This window comes from Stylophora pistillata, chromosome 14 (assembly GCF_964205215.1).
Source record: "Stylophora pistillata chromosome 14, jaStyPist1.2, whole genome shotgun sequence".
In the NCBI taxonomy this organism is placed as follows: Eukaryota; Metazoa; Cnidaria; class Anthozoa; order Scleractinia; family Pocilloporidae; genus Stylophora; species Stylophora pistillata.
In genome coordinates, this window is record NC_142532.1 from 5,531,219 (window position 1) to 5,555,511 (window position 24,293).

The following is a 24,293-nucleotide window of genomic DNA, read 5'->3' on the forward strand; positions in this document are numbered from 1 at the left end:
AGTTTTGTTGCACTAGATCAGGCGTCCTGATAGCGCATTATAGTTAGAGTATATATAAACTCGACATAACCTTTCTTTACTATCCAGGGAAACCAAACTACTGGTAATTCTGCAATTGTTGACATGAAGTTTTCCAATAACATTTTTTAAATTAATACGAACTTTCTTTCAAATTGTTAACTAAAACTAAAAGTTTGGTTTCTATTCATCCAAAACAATAAAGTGGAAATAACTTTTAAGTCTTATTTATTCAATGCTTTCCGCGCCTTATTGTATGGGACAAAACCGAAGGCTATGTTTTCAACTCAGTTAAAGCTAACACTCGAGCTTAGTTCGGAAATCAGTAACACCTCCTTATAACCTAATTATTCAGTAGATGCCAATTTTTAGAAGCAGTTGTCGCCGCACTTCTTGTACTCGTTGATAAATTATAAATTTGTTCTTATGCGATCGTAAATAGTAATTACATAATCGTAAATTTTTCTTCAATCGAAGCTTAAATATCATATATCTCTTCTTGGATTAAAATACCCATCGCTTAATTTATCCTGATCGATCAGTGATTGCGAAAGGCAGCACATGGTCCCAACGTTTTCCAGCTATATTTTCTTAGCTCATAGAAAAATTCAAGTGAGTTACATGTTTTTATACTGCATGTTTTTTTGTTACGAGCTCTATGAACTCCTTGACGCTACGTGGGTAAATAAAGTATTGATTGATTGATTGATTGATTGACACTAGACATTTTTCAGGACTCTCCGCTAAAAATTTTTTCGTATAGATAATTCAAATCGCTAACGGTGTTGCATAGTATAACCTCGAACCTAAAGGAGAAATAGAGAACATTAGTTCAGTGTAAAAAAAATGTAAAAAGATATTAATAAACCGGGAAGAAATATGAATGGCTAGGAGGCAACCGACCAACTTGAAAGACTTGGGCTGAGTACTTCAAGTCAAAAGGTTTTTGTCTCTAAGAGTAATAGTAAGTCTGGATGTTATCGGTAAGAGTTCTTCCAGACAAGTGATAAAACAGCATTAACATTAAAAAAACAGACTGGTAAGGAACGGCTGAAGAAGCAAATTTCATTTTTAAAAAAAAGTCTATTTCAAAATGTACACTTTGTTTTTGTCAGAGCTGGTCACAAGAATACGCCCATCTGGTGCTGTTGTTATCGCAGTCGGGGATGATAACTGACGAGTGCTACTTTTGCCTGTGAAGCGACCATCTAAAGAAAACTGCTGAACTCGACGATTGCGAAAGTCGCATACAAGAAGATTATTGGAGCTGTCTACAAGCAAACCATGCGGCCATTTGAATTGTCCATCTCCACTCCCTGGTGTGCCAAACTTGTATAAGAATGTTCCTGACTGATCGAAAGCTTTTATGCAGTGATTGTAGGCATCAGATACGAGAAACATGTTTTTGTAAGGAATGCAGCATATTGGAAAAAAGAGTTTCCCCGGGCCGCAGTCTCCAAACATGAAAATGGATTCTCCCTCCTTTGATATCACCTGTATCCTATGATTGTTAAACTCGGTTACCACAATGCGATCTTCATCATCCACAGTAACATATTGTGGAGCCATAAACTCTCCTTTTTCTTTACCGCATTTTCCAAAACTTTTCACCACAGTTCTTGTCTGAATATTCAGTCGTTGCAATCTATCATTGCCTTGATCTGCAATTATGACTTCGTCCTCATTTAGAAACGAAATACCCTTAGGGTAATGAAATTGTCCTGTCTTGCGACCCTTGCTTCCGATTTTTTCCAAACAGTTGCCATTTTTATCAAAAACATAAACACAGTGGCCACCCTCTTCTGTTACAACTATATCGCCTTTCGTATTCACAGCAATTCCATATAATCCTTTAAGCGTGTCCCCTGGAGAGAGCTTTAGCTTCAACTCACCGACCACAACAAGTTCACGTTCTTTGACTTGCACTGTTATCGGACAGGTAGGTAGTTTATCGCCATTAATTTTCGCTTCAATGCTGTAGGCCCCAGGTACTTTGGGAGTAAACATTACCTTGACATTTCCGTCATCTTTGTCTTCGACTTTCACGTTTGTTACATCTTTGGCGGGTTTTATCAGCAGTTCAATTTTATCTTTAAGATCATCCTGGCCAATCATCTCTCCTTCAGTTGTTTTTGGGCACAACAAAAGCTCTGCTTGTACACCAGCCTGGAAAGCTTGATGGAGTCCTTCCAGAGTTGATTTAGCAGCGTTTGCCGGTTTCTCGGTGAACTGAATAGAACCCAGTTTAAATTTTTGCTGCGATTCCGCGGTAAATTTGATAAATGTATTCTGGCGATGTTTTGGAATTATAACACCAAGAAGCTCTTCAAATTTCTCCCTCAAAGTATTTTTGTTTTGTATGATATCCACAGTTGAGCTTCTCTGCACCAGATTCTCCGCAAACTCAGCTGCTTGGTTCATTTGTTTAGCCAGAGATTCCAGTTGTTGTTTAACCGAGTTGATTCGCTCGATTCTCTTCCTACGCGTTATTTCTAGGGACTCTAACAGTTGTTTTTCTTGTTGTCGCGTCTTTGAGATCGCGTGTTCAGCTGCCTCAGACACTTCTTGTTTAGCGATTGTCATAATCATTTCCACTTCCCCAGATGTTTTTTCCAATTTTCTAATCTCCTCTTGAAACAAGTTTGCCTTTTCCTTGATGGTCTCGACGTTGGACATGATGTTTTTCTTATCCTCTTGCATTGCTTTTTCAAGCACTTCAAACGCATGGCCTCGGTGGTCTTCAGTCACGCAAATTGGACATACACACGCTTCACACGAGGAGCAAAAATATCGTAATCGTTCCTCATTGTGTTGCGAGCAAGTCTCTTGTTGCAGCCTCGGCCCAGCTCCACGATCTTCTGCTTCAAGGGCACCTATCAGACTTTTGTGAAAAAAGCTGTTGGGCAAACGGTCGAAGCGATTTCCTTCTGGCAAATCGATTTCTGCCTGACACTCGGGGCATCGATATTTCCCTTGTCTCTGACTCACTCTTGCATGTCTCTCCAAACACTCACAGCAAAACGTGTGAAGACATGAAATAGTTTTGGGTTCGATGTAGGTGTCGAGACAAATTGAACAAGTAACTTGTTTCTTGAGATTTTTCAAGAGAGGATCCATGACGATCGCTGTTGACTACAGTAGATTCGTCATTCAAGGGAAGAACACTCCAAGATATTGTTTTAGTTAATTCCTGATGACAACTGACTTTTCTTGGCCAATTACATGCGAGGGTTTATTATTGCGAAAGAACTGACCTCTTTCGTAATAATAAATAGACTTAATTGTCTGGGGTGAAACCCATTTTATTAAAGGTGCTTAAAATAAAAGTTACAAAAAGTTAGATAAGTAGGATCTGGAAAAGCGCAGCAAATGAACCTTTTTTTCTTGTATTTTATAAAGTGAGCGGTCAAATGCGCTTGAAAATATTAATTCTACAAATCTGTTGGCCTTCAAAGATCTTTAAAAGGTGGTCAATGCTTCCCTCCCCACCCCTCATACCTTCGCATTTTTTCTCAGTTTTTCCGTCGTCAATAGCAACCCTCTATCGCATGAAAGGGAATTTGGCTCACAACAGCGTCATCAGCTGAGACCGAAATTTGTGATTTGCTTTCCTCTGGCGAGACATTCGATTATATTTTCTATCTATCCCCGGGTTACTCATTCCAGAGATCTTTGTGAAGTGCGGTTATTAAGACGCTTAAGTTTTAGAGGGCATCGTTTTTTTTAGAAAAACCATCAAGCCGCTTATTACGACTATATTTAGATTTCCGAGAAAACAGAACGGAAATCTGTCATGACTTGACTGATCACATTCGATGGATTAGTTGACCTCTTTAGTTTGTGATTTGCAACTGTTTATCTGTCGCCTTGGAACTTATTTTTAAACATATCCTTTCCGCGATGTCATTCGGGCTCTCATGGCGAGATACAATTTGTAAAAAACTGAAACTGAAAGTTTAGAAGATAAACAAGACAAAACTTCAATTTATTCGTTTGAGTTTACCATGGAACCATACTTGATAGTTTTGATGAACCTGAGAGCCATTATCGAAACAAAACGCTGTAAGTTACGCAAATCGAGGTGAGATGATCAAAAATGCGCGGACAGTTCGAATTATTACCTATTTGTAATAAGTGCTATAGCGTTTTTTTGTGAATATGTTGTTCAACAACACCGGAAATGGTGAGCGGATTGCAAGTCGTATGTTTTTGTTTCTTCAAGTCAGAAAAGAGAGGCACGCGAGCTAATTTATACAAATTAGCATCATGCTGCTTGTTTATTTCGCTTCCCATTTTGCTCACACTTTAATCCTATGAAATAACAAGAGGGGCTGGCTTGGTGAGGGGGGGGGGTGGAAAGGAATGGGATGGGGGTGGAGGGAAGAGATGAAAAGTAACTCATTACAGTTTCGTGCGTCAGACGACCACTTCCTATTTGTTTGAGATGACCTAGAGCAGAAATAGGTATTAAAAAGTAATTTACGTACATTTGTAAAAGGAGACAAATCCTTTGATAACCAAATGACACAGGCTAAATGAAAATAAACATATGGGGTAACTTCTTTTCCATCGTCTTAACTTTCTTATCAGCACCCTCTGAAGTTTGTTCCCATTCGTTTGACACAAAAGATTCACTTACTGAACGATGTGTCTGCATATCTGATGTTTGGTGTAAGAAAAGACAATTACTACCCACTGCGTTTAATTGATTTATTTGACTGATTATTCCGTATTTTTTACTGAGTGGGAGGGGAGTGACGGGAAAAGATTTGGCTCGAGGCCCCAACGTACTAACTGAGTGCAGCGAAAACCGTTCGCCATGATTGAGCACCAAATAATTTCTCGTCCAGCCCAACCAAATCAGTCAATAGGCAATTTATCATATAACCACCTAATGTTGAAAATTTTTATTCAAACTAGAAAGTATGCCATAGACAGGCGCTCGAGAGACAGGTTTTTGCGACAAAGCCATGTGAGTGCAGAGGCCCGTTTCTCGAAAGCCTCGGTACCTCAACGGGCCCGAAACCTTATTTTACAATCAAAATTTCGAGAATAGAGAAGCAGCTTCTGACATCATAACCAGCCCATTTTGTTTTTCTAGCTAATAGCCTTAGTTTATAATTTTCAAAACTATTGCAACGCCCACCTTGAATGAAAGAGAACAGCTTTACGGGCCCGTTGATTTACTAGGACTTTCGAGAAATGGGCCATAGGACTGGACGGCGGACTGGCTTACGTCTGCCCGTCCAGTCCTACCACATCAACTTTCACCATGGTTTTATATGGGCTCGCACAGGTCATATGACAAAAGCTGTTGCGGCCTCGTGGTCTGGCAAAGCATGATCCACCAAAGAATTTTTGCTAAGAATTCACTGCAATTTGACAAACTTCATAGGTCCCCAATATGTGTAAGAACTGTGATCATTATGGCATATGCGGTTTCCAACAAGTCCCATCGTCGGCTGACCGCTAAATACAGGTTAGACTGCGAATCATTATTACGAGATGTTATAATCCAGGTTTCTGTAGAATGAAATGGTAAGGATTTTAGTCTCCCCCCCTCCCATGGAAAGGATGTTTGTCCTAAGACCTAAGACTACTGTCCAAAACAGCTAAGCACAAGTTAGAAAATCCCTAACCGCCCCCACTATACCCTTTAGATTTGCATTAAAAGAGAAAGGAGTTTTCACTCGTACTTCTTTTACTTATTGACTACTGGTTTATTTGAAATTAAAAAATCGCAAATGGCACTTCACATTAAGCTCAATGGTGAATATCTTTTCGGGGAATAAAATGCACGGTGCCAGATTCAACTGATCAATCCGTCATTGCAAAAGTTACCACGAATATGTTACACTAAAATATGTATAAAATGAAAAAAAAAAAGATAATATAACATAATTTTGTTGTACTAGAAAGTTTGGGAAAACCTTCCATAAAAGTGCTAAATCAAGATACTTTGGCTACATGTAAAATTATCTCTAACATTGAAGGGAACAACAGTATATTAGTCCGGGGAGAAAACAAAGCCACTGTAATAATAATAATAATAATAATAATAAAATCTTTATTACCGTGTCAATGTATTTAGCTCATAGAGCTAATTGGGGACACCTACTTTTACTAAATTAATAAAAAAAAAAAACTATGTACAGTATCATAATAAGTAACAATACAGCCGATAAACTATGCATTAAAATTTTAAAATATTTAGAAATATCAACAGTGTTCAACAAAAAAAAAAAAAAAAAAAAAAATCACGTGCTGCAAAGATTGCAGCAATTGCCACTGTCTTCCACTAGGCTGACCAGGTCAACTCTACGGATTCTAGTTTTAAAGATACTAAGGCTTGGTAGTTCACGCATACCATTTTCTAATTTGGACCAAATATATGGTCCTTGATACCTTAGTGTGTGTTTACCATAGCGTATAGTGTTAAATCGTGGTATTTCAAAGTCACTATTCCTAAGGTTATAACGAGTACCCTTTCGAGTAAATATCTCAGATATGTAGCTGGGTACTAGATCGTTCTTTACTTTATACATTAGTGTTGCTATGTCCTGTAAGCGTCTATTATGAAGCGTAGGTAACTTAGCACGCTTAAGAAGTTCCTCATATGTCTCTGTTGTTGTTTTGAAGACCGCACGCAGGGCTCGCTCTTGGATGCGTTCGATTTTGCGCCCATCTGAAGATTTACAAAAGTTCCAGACTAAATGACAGTATGTTAAATGTGGCATTATAGCTGTTTTATACAGTATGAGCTTAGCTTGGCATGGTATTAGGTTACGCAAGCGCATGAGGACTCCTACTTTCTGGCTGGCTTTAGTGCATATTTCGCTAATGTGTTGTGTAAAGTTAAGGTTCTTGTCTATATTTACTCCTAATAGCTTGATTTCTTCAGTTTTCCTGATCACGTCATTGGCGATGGTGAGAACGCTGCCCTTCTTATCTGCATCTATGTTTCTTGGGTTAATCGTAAGAGACTGAAACTTATCTGGATTTGCCAAGAGGAAGTTGTCCCTATACCATAACAGTGCTTGTTGACCCTGAGTCACTAGAGTAGATTCGACTTCTTCATAGGTTTTTCCTGTCACATATAATTGTAATAAAAATAAACCTTGTAAGAAAACTATAGGGATGGCAGAGGATGAAAATAATTGAAACTGGATTAAGGAGAATTTGAAAGACTTGGGTTATCTGTCTCCCTCTCAAAACGTTAGTTCTTTAAAAAAAAATTATCAAATCTCTCTCTACAGATTTTTTGATATTATCCACCACAATTCTTCAAGAAAACTTGAAAAAGGAAAAGAGGAGAAAAGCAAAGAAAGACAAACACAGAACAAAAAACCAACCGAAAGCAGTTCGCGAGCACATTTAAAATGATGACACCGGAAGACTGAAACAAGGACGTCATTCATGAGAAACTAGAGCCCTCCAAGCTTATAAAATGATATCAATCGTTTTTAAGAGTAACTATTTTGGTATCCATCACAGCCGGCTCCTTTCAACTGAACCGTTGAGGGCCAACAGATGCAATAGAAGATGAAACATATAATACAAGACCTCGATACAACCAAATGACCTGAGAGGCAACTGGCTCTAGATCCATACCTCTCCTGACAGACTTCATGGGCAAGATATTTGTAAAGGTTACTAACTACAGACTCCATGAAAAAAAAAACAAAAACAAAAACAAAAACCAAAAAGAAAAAAACAGACAAACAAACCAAAAACAGAATAAATCATCTAGTCTTAATTCTCTTATTACGTTTATCCTAAAATCACATAAATTCAGGTAATGAGTGATGCTAGAGGTAACATTTACGTTTAAAACGTCTACTTCAAAATGTACACTTTTTTCTCATCCTCACTAGTCACAAGGACGCGCCCATCTGGTGCTGTTGTTATTGCAGCAGGTTCTGGTAACCGAGTGATGCTTTTCCCTATGAAACGACCGTCCAATGAAATCTGCTGAACTCGGTTATTGTGATAGTCACATACAAGAATATTATCAGAGCTGTCTACAAGCAGACAACCTGGCCAATTGAATTGTCCATCTTGATTCCCTTGTTTTCCAAACTTGTATAAGAATGTTCCTGACTTATCAAAAGCTTTTATGCAGTAATTGCCTCCATCAGATACGAGAAACATGTTTTTAAAACTAATGCAGCTCCTTATCTTGCAGAGTTTCTCTGGGCCCCAGTCTCCAAATGTGAAAATAGGTTCTCCCTCCTTTGACATCACCTGTATCCTATTATTTTCCCACTCAGATACAACAACGCGCTCTTCCTCATCCACATTCACGTCGATTGGAAAGCCGAACTCTCCTTTTCCTTGACCGTATTTCCCAAAAATTTTCACCACTGTTCCTGTCTGAATATTGAGTCGTTGTATTCTATTATTGCAGCTATCTGCAATTAGGACCTCATTGTCATTTAAGAAGGAAACACCTTCAGGGTACTGAAATTTTCCTGCGCTGCTCCCCATACTTCCAATTTTTCTCGAACAGTTGCCGTCTTTGTCAAAGACATAAACGCAGTGGCCCTTGTTATCTGTCACAGCTATCTCGCCTTTCGTGTTCACAGCAATACCATTTAATCCTGTAAGCGTGTCTCCTGGAAAGAACTTTAACTTCAACTCACCGGCCACAACAAGTTCACGTTCTTTTACCAGCACAGTCATGGGACAGGTAGGTAATTTATCGCCATTAATCTTCACTTGAATGCTGTAAGCCCCAGGTACTTTGGGAGTAAACATCAACCTAACATTTCCGTCATCTTTGTCTTCGACAATCACGCTTATTACATCTTTGGCGGGTTTTATCAACAATGCGACTTGATCTTTAAGATCATCCTGGTCACTCATCTCTCCTCCAGATGTCCTTGGGCATAACATGAACTCTGCTTGTACACCAGCATGGAAAGTTTGATCCAGTCGTTCCAGAGTTGATTTAAATGCGTTTACCGGTTTCTCAGTGACTTGAATAGAACCCAGTTTAAAGTTTTGCAGCGATACCGCGGCAAACTTGACAAATGTAGTCTGGCGATGTTTTGGAACTTCACTTCCTCGAAGCTCTTCAAATTTCTGTCTCAAAGTATTTTTGTTCCGAATAATATCCGCAGTTGAACTTCTCTGCACCATTTTTTCTGCAAACTCAGCTGCTTGGATCATTCGTTTCACCAAAGATTCGAGTTCTTGTTTAGCCGAGTTGATTCGCTCGATTCTCTTCCTACGCGTCATTTCTAGGGACTGTAACAGCTGTTTTTCTTGCTGTCGCGTCTTTATGATCACGTGTTCAGCTGCCTCTGACACTTCGCGTTTAGCGATTGTGATAATCATTTCGACATCTTCAGATGTCTTTTCCAGTTTTCTAATTTCTTCTCTAAACAAGTTTGCCTTTTCCTTGATAGTCTCGACGTTGGACACGATGTTTTTCTTCTCTTCTTGCATTGCTTTTTCAAGCACTTCAAACGCATGGCCTCGGTGGTCTTCAGTCACGCAAATTGGACAAATACACATATCACACGAGAAGCAGAAATACCGTAATCGTTCCTCCTTATGTTGCGAGCAAGTCTCCTGTTGCGGCCTCGGCACAGCTCCGTGATCTTCTGCTTCAAGGACACCGAGTAGACTTTTGTGAAAAAAGCTGTTGGGCAGACGGTCAAAGCGATTTCCTTCTGGCAAACCAATTTCAGCTTGACACTCGGGGCATCGAAATTTTCCTTGTCTCTGGCTCACTCTTGCATGTCTCTCCAAACACTCACAGCAAAACGTGTGAAGACATGAAATAGTTTTGGGTTCGGTGTAGGTATCCAGACAAATCGAGCAAGTAACTTGTTTCTTGAGATTTTTCAAGAGAGGATCCATGACGATCGCCTATAAATGCGATACATTCGTTATTCAAGCGACGTGCCCACTAAAAGCACTCTTTCAATATCTAAGATATCATTTCGGCTTCGATAAAATAGCACAAAGTCTGTGACTTTTCGCGGCTAATTTCATTCGAGGGTTTAGATAAACTTTTTCCGAAATGAACAATGGACTTTGTTGCTTTAGTTGAAACCTCAATTTTTAGACAATCATCCGAAGGCGTAACTAAAGGTGCTTTGAATGAAAGCGACTTTAGACATAAATTTAAATAAGTGTGACTAGGAAAAATTCCACCAAAGAGATTTTATCGATGTGCAATTCGAGGAAGAATTTTTTTACCCTGTAGATTTAAAAAGGATGGGCAGTACTTTCAAACAATTTAAAGAAACTGGCTTTGTTTCAGAAAAAAGTCGACAACTGATCAACTTACTAATGAAAGTTTTATGCATCAGATGTTCATCTCAACAACAAAAAAATTACGCTGATATATTTAGATATGATATGGACACTTCATATTTACTTTCATTATGGACCGAAATTATGGCCTGCGAGGTATGTGATCCGGGGAGAAAAAGGGGCTTATTAATCCACTGGGCAAACTACAGGGCAAACTACAGGGCAAACTGCAACATAAGCGAACTACAGTGATTAATCGCAAATCATCGACCACTTAATTCTATGACGATATCCAGCGGATTATTCCTAATCACTCGTAAACACAGGGTGGCAGTCCAATTGGGCATCCGATTGGCAAAATCATATGAAACGCCGGTCAGCGAGAGAACAATTTAGCACGGAACGATTCCTTCTAAAATGAACTTTTTAACACGTTGCACGATCTTAGGAAGTTACTAATCCCAAGTGTATCATGAACTTAATGAAAGGGAAATTAATTGTCAATCAATTATGACTCATATCTAATTATATACTTTTCTGAACGAAACAGTACGTATACATTTCTGAAAAAAAGCTGATAGTTTCTAAAGAAACTGTTTGGCGCTGCGTCGGTGGGGGTAACGAAAGAACTTGAATATATCAACAAAGTTGAAATGGTAAATTGGCCACCGTTACGGTTATAAAAGCTGACGTTTCCAGCGTTAGCCCTTCGTGAGCGTTAGCCCCAACGAAGGGCTAACGCTCGAAACGTCAGCTTCAACCGTAACGGTGGCCAATTTACCATTTCAACTTTGTTGATATATTCAAATTATTACATTTCTGAAAGACCTTTATGTTTATCTACTCAGTTTATTAAATGGGATGTCTGTGGCATACCATGTTAGAAATTCGCGTGAGTGTTGTAGAGTCAGATCGTAGTATTTTCTCTCCCGAAGTTGGTTAATATCACGTCGCACATTTGCATTTGCAACCCGTGAAACTCATGATCTCCAAGTAGCAAAAGGAAGCCTACAACGACACAATTCTCTCCAGTATTTTCATATTTATTTTACTCCATCGTCTTTCGAGTCCACGTACACGACACTAATGAAAACTTCAATTCATATTACATTTCCTTGTTGCTTTTACCACATCCCTCATGATTCTGAGTCAGCTTCAGGGATCAGTGAAATTTGCGACTAATTTTCACATTTTACATAAACAGCAGCATCTTACGAAACCTCCCCAGGTGTGTTGTTCATTAAGAACTCTGCCAATATCCAACCATCTTAACCTTGCGCTTGGTCAAAAGAAACATACACTACTTCGGAATGAAAAAGACCGCGATCTTTTCTCATCAAACTTCAATTTCCAGAAGTTATGCTTTGTTATGAATGAAAATCTGCAAAGAACGAAAATTATAATAACCGTTATGGCCACGTGATCAAACGAAGCATGATTCATTAACGAATTGTTGCTGAGTTTATTACAATCTAAAAGATTTATTGGTCCCTAATAGGTGAAAGAGCTGTGATAATAAGGCACATGCGGTTCACATATGAAAACCATCCCTGTGAACTCGCTTCTTTCACGAGATCAGTGGTAAGTTCGCTGCATAATTAGTGGTGTGTACCAGGAAATCTTCTACAGAATTTAAACGAACATAAATTGGCTGCAATGAATGATTGAAAAGAAAATCATAAAGTCTAGTCCATGAAGGTTAAATCGTCAAGTACAAACCTAGTAACTCATTACTAAAAGATATTATCCAGGATTCTGTAGCATGAAATGGGTAAGATTTTAGTCAAAACCCCTCTCCCTCTGGGAAAGATGTTGGTCCCTTATAACCTCACCTCCCCTTCTCCTCCCAAAGGTCTGTCCTGGTTCCTGGTACTTATCTATACACACTGGTAAAGAGTAGCCAATGGAACTCTTCATATCTTTTTTCAATTTTCCGACGGCGGAAATGATGTTACTCTATCAAAGGCGTACCCCACCTCACCCCACGCCTGAGCGGAGTACAAAGTCACTCCTGAGGTCTTATTTCCATTTATGACATAACTTACAACGCTACAACGAGCGCTCTGATTGGTCAAAAATCTATTGCTTATTTACCTGTATACCCATAGTAAACTGAAATATCTTCCCGTCCTGTCAAATGGCGCCACGCGAGGCGAATTCCTAGATTTTAATTTTTTAAGAGCCCTTGGTCTGGAGAACACGACGAGGACTCTTTGAACGCCAAAAGAACGACAAAAATTTTATCTCTAACATTATAAGATTTTACTTTTAACATTAAAAATTTTTCTGGTGTTCTCCCAACATCCCCAAGTGTGGTTTATTGCTTAATTAAAAGGGAAAACAATTAAACAAGTCAATGGTTAATAGAATTGATTACAACGTTTTTCAACGACCTTTTTTGCAAGAGAATTTTCTAACATCTTTATTTAAACTGAAAAATTGTTACCTCCATGATTATGATATAACAATAACATTCAGTATAAGCAGAACAAGTTAATAAGTCTTACTTGCTCAATATAAGATAAGATAAGATAAGATAAGATAAGACAATTTATTTTATGTCAAAAAATACACAGAGGATGGTCTCCCAATCCCCCGAGCCAGAGGCTCGTGATAAAAGTGTTTGACGATAATATATTTCTTCTATTCTTCCCTAATTGTGACAATAATATATTTCCCTGAAAACTACTCTTCCCTAATTGTGACAAGCCAAATACATACCGATTAAAGCTAACACTCACAGTGAGTTAGAAAAGCAAAAAGCACCTCAGATCCAGCTCTTGCGACTGATTTCCCCTCCCCTAACCATTAGTACAAATACTTCAGTGTCACCTTTACCACCAATTCTGGTTGGTTTCTGCTACAGTTGTTAATATGTTATTGAAACTTGTAATTCGACCAAAGTTGAATTCCAGTTTTGTTTTCGAATTCGTTCAAAATGATACGTGGTACTCAATTTATCATGACACATCAGTGCCTGCCAAAAACGACAACGAGATGTTAATGTGTTCGAGCTCCATATTCTCAACTTTTTGAATACATACAGTAGGAAGTTTTTCTGCGATAAAACTAAAAATTTTTGGGAGCCCTATCAAGATTTTCTAAATCGCTTCTAACTACACGCAAAATTATCTTGATTTTAAAGGAAAAATACAAAAAAACTTAGTTTGATTATAAAAAAAAATTTAAAAAATAGTAATGCTAATAAAATACATGTTAAAGGATATTACTAAACCGAGACGAAACATGGATGGCCAAGTGCGAGAGATGGAAAAGATTAAAACGGCTTGAAACTGACGAACTTGAAAAGCTAATTACTTTAAGTCAAATGTTTTCGTCTCTAAGAGTAATAGGTATTAAGTCTGGATATTTTCGATAAGATTTCTTCCAGACAAGTGATAAAACAACATTAACATTAAAACAACAGACTTGTAAGGAACAGCTGAAGAGGCAAATTTCGTTTTTGAAAAAAAGTCTATTTCAAAGTGTACACTTTTTTTTCGTCAAAGCTGGTCACAAGAATACGCCCATCTGGTGCTGTTGTTATCGCAGTAGGTGTTGGTAAACGAGTAATACTTTTGCCTGTGAAGCGACCATCCAAAGAAAACTGCTGAACTCGATGATTGCCAAAGTCACATACAAGAAGATTATTGGAGCTGTCTACAAGCAGACCATGCGGACTTTCAAATCGTCCATCTTGACTCCCTTGTGTGCCAAACTCGTATAAGAATGTTCCTGACTGATCAAAAGTTTTTATGCAGTGATTACCTTCATTAGATACGAGAAACATGGCTTTGCAAGGAATGCAGCAGTTTGGCCGATTGAGTTTCCCTGGGGCCTTCTCTCCAAATGTGAAAATAGATTCCCCATCCTTAGACGTCACCTGTATCCTATTATTGCCCCGCTCGGTTACAACAATACGCTCTTCATCGTCCACAGTAACCTCTGCTGGAGAATTCAACTCTCCTTTTCTTTTAACGCATTTCCCGAAACTTTTCACCACAGTTCCTGTCTGAATATTCAATTTCTGTAATCTATTATTGCCTCGATCTGCAATTAGGACCTCGTTGTCATTTAAAAACGAAATGCCATTAGGGTAATCAAATTGTCCTGCCTCGCTACCCTTGCTTCCAACTTTTCTTAAACAGTTGCCATATTTATCAAAAATATAGACACAATGGCCAAAGTAATCTATTAAAGCTATCTCGCCTTTCGTATTCACAGCAATTCCATATAATCCTTTAAGCCTATCTCCAGGAAAGAACTTTAACTTCAACTCACCGACCACGACAAGTTCACGTTCTTTGACTTGCACGGTCATAGGACAGGTAGGTAGTTTATCGCCATTAATCTTCACTTCAATACTGTAGGCCCCAGGTACTTTGGAAGTAAACATCAGGCTAACATTTCCGTCATCTTTGTTTTCAACAATCACGTTTGTTACATCTTTAGCGGGTTTTATCAGCAATTCGACTTAATCAACCTGGTCACTTATCTCTCCTCCATATGTCTTTGGGCACAATATAAACTCTGCTGATACCCCAGCCTGAAAAGCTTGATCCAGTCCTTTAAGAGTTGATTTAGCTGCGTTTGCCGGTTTTCCAGTGACTTGGAGGGAACCCAGTTTAAAATTCTGTTGCGATACCGCAGTGAACTTGACAAATGTCGTCTGGCGATGTTTTGGAACTTCAACTCGACGAAGCTCTTCAAATGTTTGCCTCAAAGTTTTCTTGTTCTGTATGATATCCAAGCCTGAGCTTATCTGCACCAGATTTTCCGCAACCTCAGCTGCTTGGTTCATTTGTTTCACCAGAGATTCCAGTTGTTGTTTAGCCGAGTTGATTCGCTCGATTCTCTTCCTACGCGTTATTTCTAAGGACTCTAACAGTTGTTTTTCTTGCTGTCGCGCCTTTGTGATCACGAGTTCCGCTGCCTCAGACACTTCTTGTTTAGCGATTGCGATAATCATTTCCACATTCTCAAGTGCTTTCTCAAATGTTCTAATCTCTCCTCGAAACAAGTTTGCCTTTTCCTTGATGAACTCGACATTCGAAGTAATGTTCATCTGATCCTCTTGCACTGCTTTTTCGAGCACGACAAACGCATGGCCTCGGTGGTCTTCGGCGACGCAAATTGGACAAATACACGCTTCACACAAGGAGCAGTAGTATCTTTCTCTTTCTTTATCGTGTTGCAGGCAAGTCTTCTCTAACTTGTGGTCTCTGCGGCTGAATGGCTTCGCGATCTTCTGCTTCAAGGACACCTATGAGACTTTTGTGAAAAAAGCTGTTGGGCAAACGATCGAAGCGATTTCCTTCTGGCAAATCGATTTCTGCTTGGCACTCGGGGCATCGATATTTTCCTTGTCTCTGGCTCACTCTTGCATGTCTCTCCAAACACTCACAGCAAAACGTGTGGAGACATGATATAGTTTTGGGCTCGGTGTAGGTATCGAGGCAAATCGAACAAGTGACTTGTTTCTTGAGATTTTTCAAGAAAGGATCCATGACAATCGCCTTCAATTAATTGCAGTATAGATCCGTCATCTAATTGACGAGCCCTATTCAACGAAATCCAAGATATTATTCAGTTTATGCGGGAAAACAGCACGAAGAAGGTCCATAACAACTGTCTTTTTCGCAGCCAATCGCAATCGAATCCAAGATATTACTTCAATTTACAAGAAAACAGCACGAATGAAAGTCCATGACAACTGTCTTTTTCGCGGCCAATCACAATCGAAGGTTTAAGTGACCTTTTTAATTCGTAATTATGAGTAGACTTAGATAATAATGGAAACGAAAGCCGTTTGCTTCCATACCTTGAAAAAAAGCTTAACGAGGCCGTGAGATTATCAAACATGTGAGGATAGATTCCAGTTACAATTAATTGTAGAGCTACAGCTTTTGGTATTAAAGAAGTTATTGAACAACGCTTAGCATCGTGACTGGATTAGAATTCGTATTTTTGTCTTCAGTTCAGACAGGAAGGCACGCGAGCTGAGTTATGGAAATTTTTAGCCACCTGTCGCTTGTATAATTCGCGTCTCGTTAAGTTTGCTTTTTGTTTGCGTAAAATAAGGAGGAGGGGGTGTATTACAGTTTCATGCGTTAGACGTTTACTTTAACAAACAAGTTGCCGGGGTTATATCTTATCTTTTTTACGTATGGGCACTTCCCACTTGTCTGAACTGACCGAAGGTTTCGCAGCAGAAATAGGTCCCTAATAGTTATTTATGTTAATCATCCAACTACAATCAGTAGGGTAGAAATAACGCCAAAGCATCATGCAGTATTTGTACTCCAGAGGACCGGTTTGATAGGTTTTCTCGCATCGCGCAAGCGACAAATTGGATTGAAGTTACAAATAAAATGACGCTCATCATTTTTCTGACGACGAAGAGTCGGAATGGCTGAAAAATGTTGATCCAAGTTTATTAGATAAATCGAAGGAGGAAAAGCAGTTAGACGGCCATGAAATTTCATCATTTATTAAAGCAAATAGAAACAGCATCACGACAACACCCCAATTCCGTTCCGCCTCGTGTACTTCTGTCACGCTATCCAAGTAAATAAATATCCGCGAAATTCGCCCGCACTGAAATAATAATTTGGCGAGTTAGATAATAAATAACTTATTAGACGTTTAGGTGTGTCGTATCGCTGAATATTTTTACCCGTTATTTGTATGTTGACTCGCCCTACGGGCTCGTCAAAATACGGCACAACTCGTAAAAGTACTCAGCGATATTACACAGCAAAACGTGTAATTCATCATCATCATCATCAGTCTTCTTCGTGCTCTGTTACGCATAAGGCCTTGATACTTCCCTTCCAAACGTGTAATTAGATATGTTTATTTCAGCAACTTTTTAGCATTTTAATTAGCAACTTTTAAGCATATTAATAGCTTAATCGGACAGGCCTAAATCAAAAAAAGAAAAAAAATGTTGGAAATTAGTGATAGTCCAGCTGTTATCGACCCAAAAAACACTGAATTGTTCAATTTGATGATAAAAGCATGAAACTTGGACACATTACTAATGACCCTATGAATAACACTTTGTGATATAGGGCCATCCAAAATAAACGTCTGGAGATGAGAACTACGCATGTCAAAAATTAGCCAACATGGACACGAGGCTGAGGACGAAAATCATATTTAAACGATATTGTTTGGAGCAATATGTCACAAAGGCTTGCAAACATGAACCACTAAGTCATTTAATAAATTTTGATATTTATTTAATGCTATCACGTGACTACCTTCCTTTATATTTGTCATAGTATTTGGGTTCCCTGTGGTGAAACGTTAGAATATATATGTTTCCATTTTTTTTAGGGGTAAACATAATGGGGTGTTGTCAAAAAATAAAAAATGCACAAAGTAACATACCGCTAGAATCCCGCTTAGGGGCTGGAAGGTTTTGCCTCGGCACTAGAGCCAAGGACTCGCACGGTTTTCAAGATGGCAGCCACCATCACTTACAGTGATTTCAGGTGAAAAACATTTATGATTTGTTGTTGTTGTTGTTGTTAACAACTTTACCGGGTGTGACTAGACCCGGAAGGGTTAGTGTTAGTGCGAACGGAACACAAGGTCCATGCGAGGCACCACCCCTCCCCCCGATTCACCCTGGATAGACACTGCACAAAGATAGACCACAACACAGGGCACTACGTGCCTTACTCTTTTCGAGGAGTGTGTGGGTTCTTTAACGTCCCACAAATTTAAATCACATATAAGGGGTTGTGAGACGGGACCTCCATTTATCGTCCCTATCCGAGAAGACTAGAAAGTCTAACCGTTTGCAGAAATTATCACAAAGGTAGCAATTTCTACTCAGTTATTTAAAGACCCTGAGTGTTGGTCCGGCCGGATTTGAACTCTCGACCTCCCGCACAACAGTCCGGCGCTATACCAATTGAGCTAGCCGGGAGGTTAGCTCAATTGATATAGCGCCGGTATTTCACGTAAATATGTTATTTTTTGCCTTTATTAATGAGAAATAGATTATTCTACCCCCAGAACAAGATGTTAGTGAAAAATACCCAGGAATTCAAGAAGCTAGGGATCAGTGTCATTAGCTGTGAGTTGCCGCTAGGTGAAAACGATGTATTCGAACAAACGCTACTCCACAACAAAGCCTCCTGGCACAAATCGTGCAGAGATCTGTGTAATAACACCAAGCTAGGGCGTGCAAAGAAACGAAAAATAGCTGATGCTGCAGAAGAGGAAATAATAGATGAAACAGAAGAATAAATTCCCTCTGGCCCTGTGAAAGCTAGGAGATCTAGTGTAGAACGTTATAATCCCCAAAGGCAATGTTTTTTCTGTGACGAATACGATAGTTCTGGCATCTTCATTCTGCATTGACCCTAGATGTTGACAAAAGGGTCAGAGAGTGTGCCGCTGTTCTAAATGAGAAAAAACTTATTGCTCAACTGTCTGTTGGTGATTTAATTGCCATGGAGGCAAAGTACCATGCAAAGTGCTTGGTTGCCTTGTATAATAAGGCCAGACTTTTTAAACAAACACAGCATGAAAAAGGAGATTTACGCAAAATTAAAGTTGCGTAAATCTGTGTAAAGTTCGTTAAGGTGGCTCGATAGTCTAAAAATGCTCATTTTGGCAACAATTTTACCAACACTTAAACTTTAAATCATATCATTATACTTGTGCCACAAACTTAAATAGGTCTTACCCATTACTTTCCACTAAGTTAGGAGAGCATTCCATAAAATTCAGAGGAGCCACACCATTTATTCTAGCCACACCCAATTCCGAGAGACAAAAATAGGTATGTTTTTTGGCAAAGATATCTCTACTCTGCTTTATGCTATAGAGCTAAAACTTCAGGTGCTTGTTGTACTGTATCACAGCTGTGCAATGACCTACTTTGAGGTAAGTACTATGTTGCATTCATGAATTAGCTCTCAACAAAGAAAGACCAAAAAATAACCCTGACTACACTTCAATTTACAAGGCATAACCCATGAGTGAGAAGTCCAAACACTATAAAAATAGGTCATTGCACACAGCTATTGACACTTGAGATGCTGTGAAAATTTGATCTACTTATCGTAAATATTTTTTGAGATATTATTGTCACAAGGTTTCAAAACCTCTGAAATACGGAAAATTAGAAAATAGCAAATAAAGTTCACAAGATCATTGGGCAAGCAGTCAAGAGTTGAAAACAATGTTAGAAGGCACCAGCACCATACTGTTGTCCTTCTATTGCCTCTAAAGTGTCACTGTAACCTTTTTTGAAGTTTCTGATCTGTTTTCTCCTTTTTTTGGCTTGCTCAGAGCTTTTACGGCGAGAATGGCGAATTCGATTATGATCTTGCTTTCGGCAAGCTTTGATGCAATGAAATCCTGGGTCAATTCCCAGGTTTCGAAGAACTAAAATGATAGAAATAGTGCCATTGTTAAAATGTGAGACTGCCAAGAAGGTAGCAAGTTCCACCACTGCTAGCCCAGAGTGGGTTTCCTTTGTAGCACGCTGCCAGATAAGGGCATTGATAGCCTCATTTTGGTTTTGCGTACCACCATGTAGACAGCGTGCAAGCAGACTTTGCTCACTCAAGGCTTCAAAGGTGGGATAGATGGCATTAGCCACAGCCGTTGGAAGGGGATGGTTATGTCTATAATCAGAGGTCCCCTGTGCAACATCCCTTTGAAAGCCACACCATGAACTCTCTCCAGGGGGGCACAGGTCGTGATCTGGGCTATCATCAGTTGACTGTGTATGATGCCAAATTGCCATTACAGCATTCTCCATAGCTTGGATATCATGAGTATTGTTCCTAATGGCTTTCCCATAATATACTTGCAGTTTATCAATGACATTGTCTGTTAGCCTGCCCCTTCCGCCAATTGACTTTCCATCTTGAAGACGTGTCTGACCAGTTCTCTTCTTCAGTGAGCGAAGTCGCGACCCCAAACGTTTCTGGACATGGCCCACACATTCCAATTTTCTTACTTCAACAGGCCCATAAACGGCTTCTTCAACAATAAGTTTGTGGGATTTACTGTCTCCATCCCCAAGAAATTCTGTATAACGAACAGAGTAGTTTTGAACAGACCGTTCAAATATGGCAAGCATTCCAGAAGCATCCATCGACCCCGAAGAACCAAAATAGTTTGCCTGGCAAAGATGCTGGTGTCCTTCCCACCACTCCTGAAACTCAACAGTTCCTTCTTTGCTTCTCCAAACCATGCATTCCTTGCACTCTTTGGACATTACTTCCACATCGAGAACTTTACCAGTAACTGTGGATATTGCAGTGACGACCCCATAAGCTGAAGAGTACCCCCTTCTTCTCCAAGTTCCATCCCCTGACACTCCAATGTCAAAGACCCCATCTTCTCCTGGCTCATAAAATTCTTTTGCCTCTTCAGCTGCATTTTGCATGCTCTCCTTGGCTACAGTCTCCGCAGAATTGCGAATTGTGGCAACATGATCTCGATAAGAGTTCTCGTTCATGGGCGGTAGCATGTTCATCACCGCAGCGAATTTTACAAGACTCTGGTGTCCAATTCCAATGTTCCTTGTAGCAAGGACAACTCTTCGGTTGACTTCATAAGCCTGACTCCCTTCGATTTTAGCAGAGGAAAAAAACCTCTTCGAGTATTTGCACTTTTGGGATGTGCATTTTAGCACAAAAAGAGTAGCAAAACCCATCTTGGCGCTGCAATCCTCCTCGAACGTGACGTGGCCATATTTACACATCGGACACCAAAATGACTCGAAGACTGAAGCAAGTACAGAGATATCAATCAAACGAAAACCCTCTATACTTGCCATCTTTTCCTCCTCATCGTTTTCAGGGTCTCCAGAATCGCTAGACTTATCGTCCAACTTTCTCAGGGTAGCAGGCATCGATTTAGTACGATCAGAATTCCGTGTGATGTTTTTCGGAATCTTTTCATCTTCGATATCGGTGATGTCTGATTCCTCGCTTTCTTTCACTGATTCCTGATCATCAGTTCCTTCCATTTCTTCAGAATTTCTTTTCTTAGTATACTTGTTGCCTGTAAACCTCCTTTTTTTTCTTCTAACGTTCCTAAATTTCCTTTTTGGAGGCATAATTCGCTTCAACTCTCAGTAGATAGATCGTAAACAAGCGAACACGTTTTTCTCATGCCAAGTACGTCATGTATCAGCACACAATGTCCTCATTTAGGGCCTAACTATTTACCAGGCCCCTGAAATCTATTCTGGTCACTCCTGTGAAGATTTCTTTGAAATCATTGGCTTTTTTTGGTGGAAAACGACGCGTTAACAATGCTGGTTTCCATAGCAACCGCTCAAACAGATCCAAAAACAGTTGAAAAACATACAATAGCCATGGGAAAAATTACAAAAGACTTACTTTTCTTGAAACTACAATGACTGTTGGTGCCCAGAAACTTATTTCCAAAAATATGAAGTTTTTATGATTTTTTGGCCTATCGAGCCACCTTAAGCAACTTTACGCTAGCTTTATTATGGTTGTAAAGACGTTTAAAGGTAGATTTACGTAATCGGACTTAAAGCTCTCTTAAAGGTATCGTAAAGCTGAAGAGTCAGATTTACGGTCACTGTAAAGTTTGCGTAAAGCTAAACTTGCTAGACTGAAATAAGAGTTGTTGTGAAGCTAGCAACAATTTGTCTAGACATATTAATGCTGTTTTAGATTTTACCTAAAGGTTGTGATAAGTGAGTCAGTTTGCTAGACATAACGTCTCGTAGTCACGTTCGACGCACTAAAAACGACTATAAAACGAATACAAGAATTGTAAAAACGTGTAAAATGGTATATAAAAAGTCACTTGTAAAAATGTAAAAATGTAGCGGAATTCCAAATCGATTTCGATCAATTACGATCCTCATCAGTAGTACTCCGCCATGTTTAAAATACTCATAAATAATTGTTCATATAAGTGACTCTGAAATGTCCACACTTCTTCCAGGCTTCATGTAAGCGGTCATGATGTATCAATCACAGCTCGTGGGATTTGAAAAAAGTTCCATTCGTTCTTGGAGTTCATAAGCGAGTCTTCGTTCACATTATTTATCCTCACTCCTTCAGTTATTTGTCTCAGCATCGCGTCATTGTGATAAACCCCCGTCACATCCATTCGGAATTGCTTTACCTCTCTATTGTGTTTCTCTTTACAGTGTTTCCACAATGCAGATCGTTCTTCCTTATTGTTAAGTGATTTCGTATGCTCTTTCCCTCTGGTATACGCGCTCCTGGCTGTTTCCCCTACGTATACGCTGTTACACTGGATACACTTAATCTCATACGTCACACTTTCTCTATCACACGGTCCTTTTCCACCTGTGCTACACACTGGGCAGTCTTCTCGTCCACACTGTCGCGGTTTAAATGGGTCTGACTTTTGGAGTAGTCGTTTAATGGCGATTCCGGCTTTCTTGTGATAAGCCATATATGATAGCGCACAGTATGTGTATGATCAAGGTTGCTGTGCACCACGTCAACCCCTCACAGACTCTAGTCATCGCATTAGATCAGCCACTGTTTGCCTTAGCAAAGCAAATTAAGTAGCCACTTCCCGAGTTCAGTGAAGCACAATTCGTCATTATGCTTGGGGGACTGCACATAGAGATGACATCCCTCAAAATGGTTGGTAAGTGGCTGAGTGGCAGCGGGTGGGCAAAGGTCATGTGTAACGCAGGAGTAGCAACGCAAAGGGTAGCAGAGTCATTTCTGTCGGCAAGCCATGTAACCCGTACACGACACGCACACCAGGTGACGGCTGCAAGTCTACATATTCTGATGAGTAAAGCCTACAGTGTATATCAAGCCAAATTGCGAGAAAATGAGCAAGAAAACCTGTTGTCGAAAGAAGAATGGAAAGATGGAATGTCGAAAAAGTCCCCGCAGTTTCATTACTGGTCAAAAGTGCTCAATCTGGAGTTGATCTGTCTTCGGCTGGTGAGAGCTCTCCGAGAAGGTAACTTTTCTTTGTACATCAACGCCTTACGACAGATACTGCCATGGATGTTTGTGATGGACCATTCTAACTACGCCAAGTGGCTTTCTGTGCACTACGCAGACATGTGTGTACCTCAATCCACTCATCCAAGTGTGTACAAATATTTCATCGATGGCTCTTTTGTAGTACACAAGACCACCAAACTGTTCTCGTCCATAGCGCTAGATCGTTGTCACGAGCAGGTTAATGCCGTCGTTAAAGGAGAAGGAGGCGCAGTTGGCCTTACCGAGAATCCAGCGGCCCCAAGAAGATGGATTGTGGCAGGTCCTGAAATATCCAGAATGGTTCACGAATTTGAAGGCGGAAACTCTTGGACAGAGGAAAATGTGACCCATCACGAGCAGAAGCCGGCGGTCCAGAATGCTTTCTCCAAAGACGTTCTGAATACTGTATCTTCATATGAAGAACTTGGAAACCCGTTTTTGGAAGAAGGTGAAAACCTGATGGCGATCCATACTAAGGATATCATGGATGATACTGTAGTCAGAACTATCCGCGATGCAAGAAAGATTGGAGAGGAACAATTCAATTCGTTTATTAAAGAGCGATTCATTGACAGAAGCAAGCCAGTTACATACCCGCTTAAGAAGAATAATCTCCCTATAATGAACACTCCGAACAAGAAGATCGTTTCGAAAGACAAGGCGAAAGTGGAAGTTTTGAAGGAGGACTGTTCTCTGTTTTCGAGGCTGTACATAGCCTGTCAAATCCGGAATGGAAACTTGGAAGATTTCTTCAAATATGAGAACCAACTATGGCGCCATCATTTTCACAGCCTGGCCAGCTCAGGGGAGGACATAAGGAAGACTTGCTGAAGTATTTTCCCAGCACATCAGCTCATATCGCACCTCAACCGGTCGTTGATGCAGTCATTATTGATGGAAAATCAAATGAAGGAAAGATATAACCGTTTAATATTCTGAGATAAACTAGTTTAACCAATATCGTTATTCAGAAAACACTGCAAGCATGTATATTCAATGTTTCACCAGAGTACC

The 24,293-nt window shown here is 39.7% G+C and overlaps 6 protein-coding genes and 1 long non-coding RNA gene across 7 annotated transcripts; 2 read left to right on the plus strand and 5 right to left on the minus strand.

Annotated features, from left to right (window-relative positions):
• Positions 1–60: 60 nt before the first annotated feature.
• LOC111339534 (tripartite motif-containing protein 3-like) lies at positions 61–3,281 on the minus strand. Its single transcript, XM_022946215.2, has one exon. The coding sequence runs from the start codon at positions 3,133–3,135 to the stop codon at positions 1,102–1,104; it is 2,034 nt and encodes a 677-aa protein (XP_022801950.1). The 5' UTR covers positions 3,136–3,281; the 3' UTR covers positions 61–1,101.
• A 362-nt stretch (positions 3,282–3,643) lies between these two features.
• On the plus strand, positions 3,644–7,408 carry LOC148716224 (uncharacterized). The gene is made up of 3 exons (XR_015995319.1): positions 3,644–4,099; positions 5,414–5,497; positions 7,275–7,408. It is a non-coding gene; the product is annotated as an uncharacterized LOC148716224 (long non-coding RNA).
• On the minus strand, positions 4,715–9,908 carry LOC111339529 (tripartite motif-containing protein 3-like). The gene has a single exon (XM_022946205.2). The coding sequence runs from the start codon at positions 9,883–9,885 to the stop codon at positions 7,855–7,857; it is 2,031 nt and encodes a 676-aa protein (XP_022801940.2). The 5' UTR covers positions 9,886–9,908; the 3' UTR covers positions 4,715–7,854.
• Positions 9,909–11,314: 1,406 nt separating this feature from the next.
• LOC111339530 (protein meiotic P26) lies at positions 11,315–14,682 on the minus strand. Its single transcript, XM_022946206.2, has one exon. It carries the CDS (start codon positions 14,678–14,680, stop codon positions 13,760–13,762), a length of 921 nt encoding a protein of 306 aa, XP_022801941.2. The 5' UTR covers positions 14,681–14,682; the 3' UTR covers positions 11,315–13,759.
• A 76-nt stretch (positions 14,683–14,758) lies between these two features.
• Positions 14,759–15,471, minus strand: LOC148716225 (uncharacterized). The gene has a single exon (XM_088745000.1). It carries the CDS (start codon positions 15,347–15,349, stop codon positions 14,759–14,761), a length of 591 nt encoding a protein of 196 aa, XP_088601126.1. The 5' UTR covers positions 15,350–15,471.
• Positions 15,472–19,027: 3,556 nt separating this feature from the next.
• Positions 19,028–21,760, minus strand: LOC148716226 (uncharacterized). Its single transcript, XM_088744999.1, has one exon. It carries the CDS (start codon positions 21,377–21,379, stop codon positions 19,490–19,492), a length of 1,890 nt encoding a protein of 629 aa, XP_088601125.1. The 5' UTR covers positions 21,380–21,760; the 3' UTR covers positions 19,028–19,489.
• Positions 21,761–22,717: 957 nt separating this feature from the next.
• Positions 22,718–24,137, plus strand: LOC111339521 (uncharacterized). The gene has a single exon (XM_022946198.2). It carries the CDS (start codon positions 22,881–22,883, stop codon positions 24,108–24,110), a length of 1,230 nt encoding a protein of 409 aa, XP_022801933.1. The 5' UTR covers positions 22,718–22,880; the 3' UTR covers positions 24,111–24,137.
• Positions 24,138–24,293: the final 156 nt, after the last annotated feature.

Coding starts and splice junctions, on each gene's coding strand:
- LOC111339530 (XM_022946206.2), bottom strand. CDS start 14,680: ATGTTTACTTCCAAAGTACCTGGGGCCTACAGTATTGAAGTGAAGATT.
- LOC148716225 (XM_088745000.1), bottom strand. CDS start 15,349: ATGAACATTACTTCGAATGTCGAGTTCATCAAGGAAAAGGCAAACTTG.
- LOC111339521 (XM_022946198.2), top strand. CDS start 22,881: ATGCTTGGGGGACTGCACATAGAGATGACATCCCTCAAAATGGTTGGT.
- LOC111339534 (XM_022946215.2), bottom strand. CDS start 3,135: ATGGATCCTCTCTTGAAAAATCTCAAGAAACAAGTTACTTGTTCAATT.
- LOC111339529 (XM_022946205.2), bottom strand. CDS start 9,885: ATGGATCCTCTCTTGAAAAATCTCAAGAAACAAGTTACTTGCTCGATT.
- LOC148716226 (XM_088744999.1), bottom strand. CDS start 21,379: ATGCCTCCAAAAAGGAAATTTAGGAACGTTAGAAGAAAAAAAAGGAGG.